This window comes from Nicotiana attenuata, unplaced genomic scaffold (genome assembly GCF_001879085.1).
Source record: "Nicotiana attenuata strain UT unplaced genomic scaffold, NIATTr2, whole genome shotgun sequence".
NCBI classification, from domain to species: Eukaryota; Viridiplantae; Streptophyta; class Magnoliopsida; order Solanales; family Solanaceae; genus Nicotiana; species Nicotiana attenuata.
Window position 1 is genome coordinate 165,621 of NW_017672193.1, and position 7,255 is coordinate 172,875.

General features: G+C 33.0%; 1 protein-coding gene across 1 annotated transcript; it reads right to left on the minus strand.

Moving 5' to 3' along the window:
• Positions 1-2,196: 2,196 nt before the first annotated feature.
• On the minus strand, positions 2,197-2,865 carry LOC109212245. The gene is made up of 3 exons (XM_019375873.1): positions 2,860-2,865; positions 2,680-2,706; positions 2,197-2,499 (listed from the first exon to the last, which is right to left on the minus strand). Exons 1-3 carry the CDS (start codon positions 2,863-2,865, stop codon positions 2,197-2,199), a joined length of 336 nt encoding a protein of 111 aa, XP_019231418.1.
• Positions 2,866-7,255: the final 4,390 nt, after the last annotated feature.

Sequence of the window (7,255 nt, forward strand, 5' to 3'; positions counted from 1 at the left end):
GTACTCAGATGTATCTTATACATCTGTTGTATTTAATTGTATTCAGATGTATTTTAACATTACTTAGTAGTTGTAAATAAAAGATGTATTTAACTGAATCTGTATGATGTATTTAATGGCATCATTATTCTTGAATAAATGCTGTATTGTGTTGTATTCATATGTATTTTAAAAGTTCTCAGTATGTTGTAACTAACAGATGTATTTCAGTACTATGTATTTAATTGCCTCATTAGTCTTGAATAACAACATGTATTTAAATTTATTCATATGTATTTTAACATTACTCGGTAGTTGTAAATAACAGATGTATTTAACTGAATCTCTATGATGTATTTAATGGCCTCTTTATTCTTGAATATTTGTTGTATTTAAGTGTATTCAGATGTATTTTACTGTAGTTAGATGTATTATTCTTGAATCTGTGTGATGTATTTAATTGAGTTTTCACTTACCATATTCAGTTTCTTTTTTTTAATTTGATTAATTGCACTAACACTATGTCATTAAATTTGTGTTTAGCATATTGACGTCATATTTTACTATCTGAGAAAGAAGGAAAAGTACAACCAAAAAATCAACTTCAAGTATACAACTGTTGATTGTATATTTAAGACAAGAATCGCTGAAATCTTCGACAGGTATGCTGCAGATAGTAATGCAAATGTAGCCAAAGAAGAGGATGTGGTATGTGAGTACATAAGGGGCTACAGATTGCTAGCTAATGTACCTTGGCATACTGTTGACAATGTCTTGATACCAGTCAACTTGAAGGACAAACTACACTAGATATTGGTTGTTGTCTCATTCAAGGAGAGATGTATCAAAGTGTATGACTCGTACAGATCTGCAGGTCATGATGCCTATGTAGCTTCTGAGATAGATAAGCTAGCTAAGTTTGTACCTCTGTATCTATCAATCAGTGGCTTTTAAAGAGATAGTCAAGGCATAGATTGGTCTACTTACTCAGCATACACTGACAAGTCACATACTGATCCCTTTGAAGTTGTTTTCATATCAAATCTGCCTCAACAAAAAGCTGGGAGCATGTATGTATTCAATCATCATTCTTGTATCATTTTAAAACTCTAATTATATGAATTATTTTAATTGTTTCAATCAACATTTTTTAGGGATTGTGGGGTGCATGTTGCGGCATACGCAGAGTTTCTGAGCACTCTTGGTGAGATTCCACAAACAACATTTGATTCTAATCTACTCCGTCAAAGATATGGTGCTATCCTCTGGGACTATGCTATGCGGAAGATAGACGTTGATGCCATAAGTGAGAATGAAGCACTCTCAAAGATTGCTAGGCAAATCACGGAGTCAGATTCAAAGTTACAGATAGTGTTAGAGTAGCTTTAGGTGAATGTAGTTTTGGAATGTTGTTTTAGGTGAATACTATTTTTTTGAATATCTTTTTGACAGAAGATGGTATTCAGCTAGAAAAACCAATGTTTTATTCACTTTATCAACACTGTTCATGTATGACAATTGCAACTTTTCAATCTATGTTTTATTGTTTTGTTCATAAGTATTCATGCTTAATCTGCAGTTTCTACTCGTATGTATCTTACAGGATATATTCATACGTATTAAACAGGGCGTATAAATGTGTATTAATATTCAGTCACTTGGCTTATATATCAAAGTCAGCAACTGTATGCTTCAGGTTTATACGTATGTACTCAACTTGATGTATGTATTTATTGAAATTGTTATTCGAATGTATATGTTGACAAGGTTGTATTCGAATGTATTCAACACAATACTTACTCAGGTTATATGTATTAATTGAAATTATTATATTATAGCTGAGTATATAGTTGTATTTCAATGTATTTTGATTAGTTATGTATATACAACTCAGGCACTGTCTATAATAAATTGGCTAAGTATATGTTGACAAGGTTGTATTCGAATGTATTCAACACATTACTACAACTAAATGTATCCAGAATCTATTCACGAAAGGCATTTCAAAATTTATTACTTCACAATGTCATCAGAAGTAATGACAAATCGTTGGAGCACTAATACATGTCAGAGTGTTAACTAAATTCTACGTGGAGCATTTCTACACGTTCGCTTGTTATGTCTTCCCTGCCCACATATGCTACATGAATGTTAATTTTTCGGCTGCAGCAATTCACTGAAAGGTTTATCACGCTTCTTCTTTGGCCTTCCAGGAGGTCATTTCCATTTGGGTGGTAATACAACTTCCTCTGCAACATGTGGTGGTATATTCCAGTCATTTCTGTCCGGTAGCGGGTACACATGCACATCGTATGTCATTACAACAGAATTTGGTTTGTAATAGTTAGAGCAATAATCTTCTGGCATTAGAAACTTGCTCTTCAATACAGCCCAAGCATGTGGGCATGGTAATTCATCAACTTGGAACCTCCCACAAACGCATTTTCTCTCTAACAGGCAGACGGTGTAATGCCTCCCTCCATCGTTAACTGTATGTAAGTATTCAGTCGATGGTACCACCTACATTTAAACATAGACCTATAAGTTTTGAGCACATATAAATGAATTTCTTTATGTATAATGCTGAATTATTCAGTTAAATACAACTAAAATATTTGAATACAGAAGAATACATCATATATGTAGACCGGCAGACTATAAACTATAATTACGTCTTAGCTTATGAATACAATGACATACATCAAAGATCTGCTTAACTTTAGGCAGCTGAAAAGAAACAAAACATTATAAGGCTACTGCATGACAATACAACTGAATACGTCTATCTAAAAAATTCTGTATAAGTTATTTCAGAAAACAATTAAGCTATCTAAAAAAATAGCATAATATATGATACAATGACATTAAAATAAAACTTACAGCCATGCGTGTAGATATTGCCTCATTCAAAGTCAGCATCTCCTGGTATTTTTTTCCAAGCGTTGTGTATGTCTGTGTAGCTCTTTGCGGTTACTGCAATTTCAACGTCCAAACATCTTCCTAACTTCTTCGAGGAAGTCGTATATTGGCAATTCCCTTGCTGACACTAGTGCGGCACTTATTGACTCAGCAATATTTGACGTCATGGTCCATCTCCTGTTAACAGGTGCATACAACCTAGCCCACTTTTCGTATCCAGCTAACTCCAAGTATTCTTTCACCCTAATATCTACCTTCTCCACCTTCTCCATTAGACTGTCAAATTCAGCTTGTGTGTATGCTTTTGCCATCGAGAAGTATATCTCGCTCAACTTTGCATGGCTCTTTTTGAATTTCTTATATACGTTGTTCCATAGATGCCATATACAGGCAAAATGAGGTACATCTGGATACACTCTCGATACAGATTTAATGATACTCTCATTTCTATCTGAAACTATGCACATGTTTTCCCTGTCACCATATGCTATCTTGAATTGCTCAAAGAACCACGTCCAAGCAGCATTGTCCTCTGAATCAATAACACCATATGCTAGTGGCAATATATGACCTGTAAAGACAATTGAATACATATTTTTAAAACATGTATTTCAATCTTTAAAATATTAACAGAATTTATTATAATTCACGTACTCACCTGCACCATCTAACGTGCTTGTCGAGACGAATGTCCCGGTTTAGTAAGATTTTAGGTGACTTCCATCCACAACCACAATGGGTCTACAATGATCAAACCCCTTTATAAAGGCATACAAAGATATATATACATACATGAACTCATTTTTGGGCGATTTTACCATTCTGATGTGCGAACTTGGATATTTCATATCCATTGTATATAAGTATCCTGGTAATTTTTTATATGAATCAGCCGGTTCACCTCTCAAAAAATTCATTGCCTTTTCTTTAGCCGCCCCGTCAACATGTAGCTAACATATACACCTAAATCTGATTTCACATCATCAATAATATCCTTTGGGGTGTATTTTCTCTTATGATTAGTAAGCTTAGGCCTAATCATACCACCTATAAGGCTGCTACTTGCCTGTCGCTGCTCATACACCTTGTCCTTCAGCGGACATGTATGGTTATTAATGAACTCTCTCACTTTGAATAGTTCTGATTTGTTAATGCTCGAAGCCTTAAACCTCCATTCACAATCTTCTGACAGACATAATAATGCATAGCTGCAAAGAATTTATCATTATACATATGATTAGCATAAATGTTTACCAAAAATGCATTCATATACACATGAATACATTCTGACATCTATATATATAAATTATTATAACTGAATACAATTATAGTTATATGCATTTACATACAATGAATACAACTGAATACAATTATAGTTATATGCATACACTTAAATACAAACAGTAAACAAAATAGGAAAATAATTAGAGCCACTGTAATGTAATTATACCAGTAAAATACATATGAATACATGTATTTAAAGACCATAAACAAACAGATGTTAAACACATCAGTGAAGATCAAGTGAAAATCCACAAATACGCATAAATACATCAACGTATAACTTACAACTCCAACCAGTAAACAAAATAGGAAAATAATTAGAGCCACTGTAATGTAATTTTACCAGTAAAATACATATGAATACATGTATTTAAAGACCATAAACAAACAGATGTTAAACACATCAGTGAAGATCAAGTAAAAATCCACAAATACGCATAAATACATCAACGTATAACTTACAACTCCAACCAATAATACAATATACAAAAAAAAAATACACTCAAACCTGACACCATTAGACCTATCAACCCGGAATTGAAACCTTTGAGATATAGCATAATTCTCCATCACCTCTTTCAGTGTAGCCTTATCCTTGTATACTTGTCCAACCATAACCTCCCTTTGATTAGTTTTTGAAATTATCAAATCCTTGTCCAGTTCAAATACCCTAATTGCTTCTCCTGAATTGACAAAATCTAGAGCAAGCGTATCATCTGTACCGGAATCATACCTTTGAAGTGATTCGTCTATTTGCACAATATGGCCTTGAATTAAATTACCACCGGATACAAGTTCTTTTTCAATCGTTGTTATGCACAAAGGATACATCCCGAATTCTCTATTCTCTTTTTTCAACTCTACATACACCCTGTAACCCATGTCATTGTGTATTTCCATTGGCGTGCTATTCCCTTCTACTTTGTATTGAATTTTAATGGACTTTGAGCTCAAATCTATGCCCAGTTGATTAGAAATTGATGCAACCAAATCATTATACGACGCATACTCCTTTATCAGTATTCCCTCAATTGAAAAATCGACGTAATTGCTCTCATCGTTCCACTTGCCAGAATGACGCAACAACACTATTAAACTTGCCATATGTATAATGGAATTATACTGTATTTTGTATACAATTCTATCAATCGCACTTTTCCGTGGTTAAAAAGAGAACTGGGTACAGAGAAAAGGGAGAACTCAAATTCCAGATGTTGCTCTTGTTTTCGCTATTTTTCTTGTTGAATCGTGAATGGAGGAATACTGATTAATGGGCAATAGTTTGTGTTAGTTGAGTTAAATTAGGAGTATATCGGGTGAATTGATTTCCTTTCCGTTTTAAACAAGTTCAACCTTCCATATTTTACGCGAAATACGTTACTGTATTCACGATATGGCCGCGTGAATACATTCGAATACATCTCAAGCTTAGCTGGAATTCCCTTATTCACGCCTATTTTTGCTTTTGTATTAATGAATACAATAGCTTAAATATATCAAATACATCTTATAACCACATAAAAGGTACCTATAATACGTAATATAGCAAAAGGTATCTATAAATGGCTAATTACACCTAAAAGATAGTGCTTTATGAAAAATTCTCAGGTTTAGATTCCCATTAAGTATTGAATCTAATTAAGTTAAATTAATTATAATCTGAAACTTTAGACAAATAACCTATTATAGTAAGTTAAGTTACATTAAGAATAATTCTTTTTACAATGATAATATATTTAAATTAAATTCATGATTCATTTGCATTTCATTCATGGAGTAATGCATGCAGCATAAGAGTAAAGCCAATCATGAAAGTCAAGCTGAATAAATTAAAAGCATCCAATTAAAAGACATGAAGATCCTCTTCAACAATGGGATTACAATATGGGAAATTATGAATGTCATGTCCAGTTCTACAATTATGGACAAACAATCTGCTCTGTTTGGTTACAGTGTCCTTTTATTGTTGGTGGGGATTTTGCCAGACTTGGTCGAGCCTTCCTCGTTTCCTATGGTTTGGCCACGTACCATTTTATGTGTGTGAATTCGAAAACTGGTTACTTAACATAGTAAACAAATATTAATGAAGTTTTGAGCTGTTTAACACGACATTCAGAGGTGGATCTTGAATTTTCGAAGGATGAGTTCACCATTACTTAAAAAAAATAAACAAAAAAGTTGGTAAAGGATTCGATCCCCTAACCTTTAGGCTATTGGAAGAGAGCAAAACTAATGCACCACTTCATCTCTTTTCACCATGGGTTCCATCAAATATACATATCTATTTTTACCAAATTATGTACTATTATATCTATACTTTAACCCGAGGATCACGGGTTCACGTAAACCATTTTTTGCACTGTAAATCCGCCTCTGAACGACATTGATATTCCGAACCCTATAGGTCTGGGCGCCAAGCCAAGCAAGCTGAGCGTTGAGCACAAACTTTAATAAAAATAAAAAGATTTTTAAGATATATGGTCTTAAATAAGTCATAATATTTGTATGACAGTAAAACTTTTGAAATTTATAGTATGAAACCTACCATAACATTTGTGTGGTTATAAATATTTCTTATTAAGGAGATATTAAAAAGTGTCAATCTTTTTTAAATAGACTAATAAGAAAATAGTGTCAATCTTTTTGAAACAAAAGAAGCACTAATATTGATCCAGACTGAGTTCAACTGAACTTGCAACAATGCCGAATATAATTAATATATTCAAAATAATTATATATTAACAAAATATCGTTTCAGTCCCATTTCACAAAGTTCAATTGAAGTTACTATAGTTCTGAGCCAATTTAGACCCAGGGCCGGCTCTAATGTTGTAGTTAGTAAGGCTTGTGCCTTAGGCCTCCATATTTGGGAGGCGCGTTTTTTAGAAATAATAGGTTTATATATATTCAAAAAAATAATATTTAGTACTTTTGGTACAAAAGTAGACTTTCTCATATAAAAGGAAAGAATTCTTTTGAGCTATGTAAATATAGTAATTGTTTGACTTACTTAAAATGGGTAGTATGAATAGTTAACGCGTGAATTAAAATTGATTTGATAAGGAAAATAGTA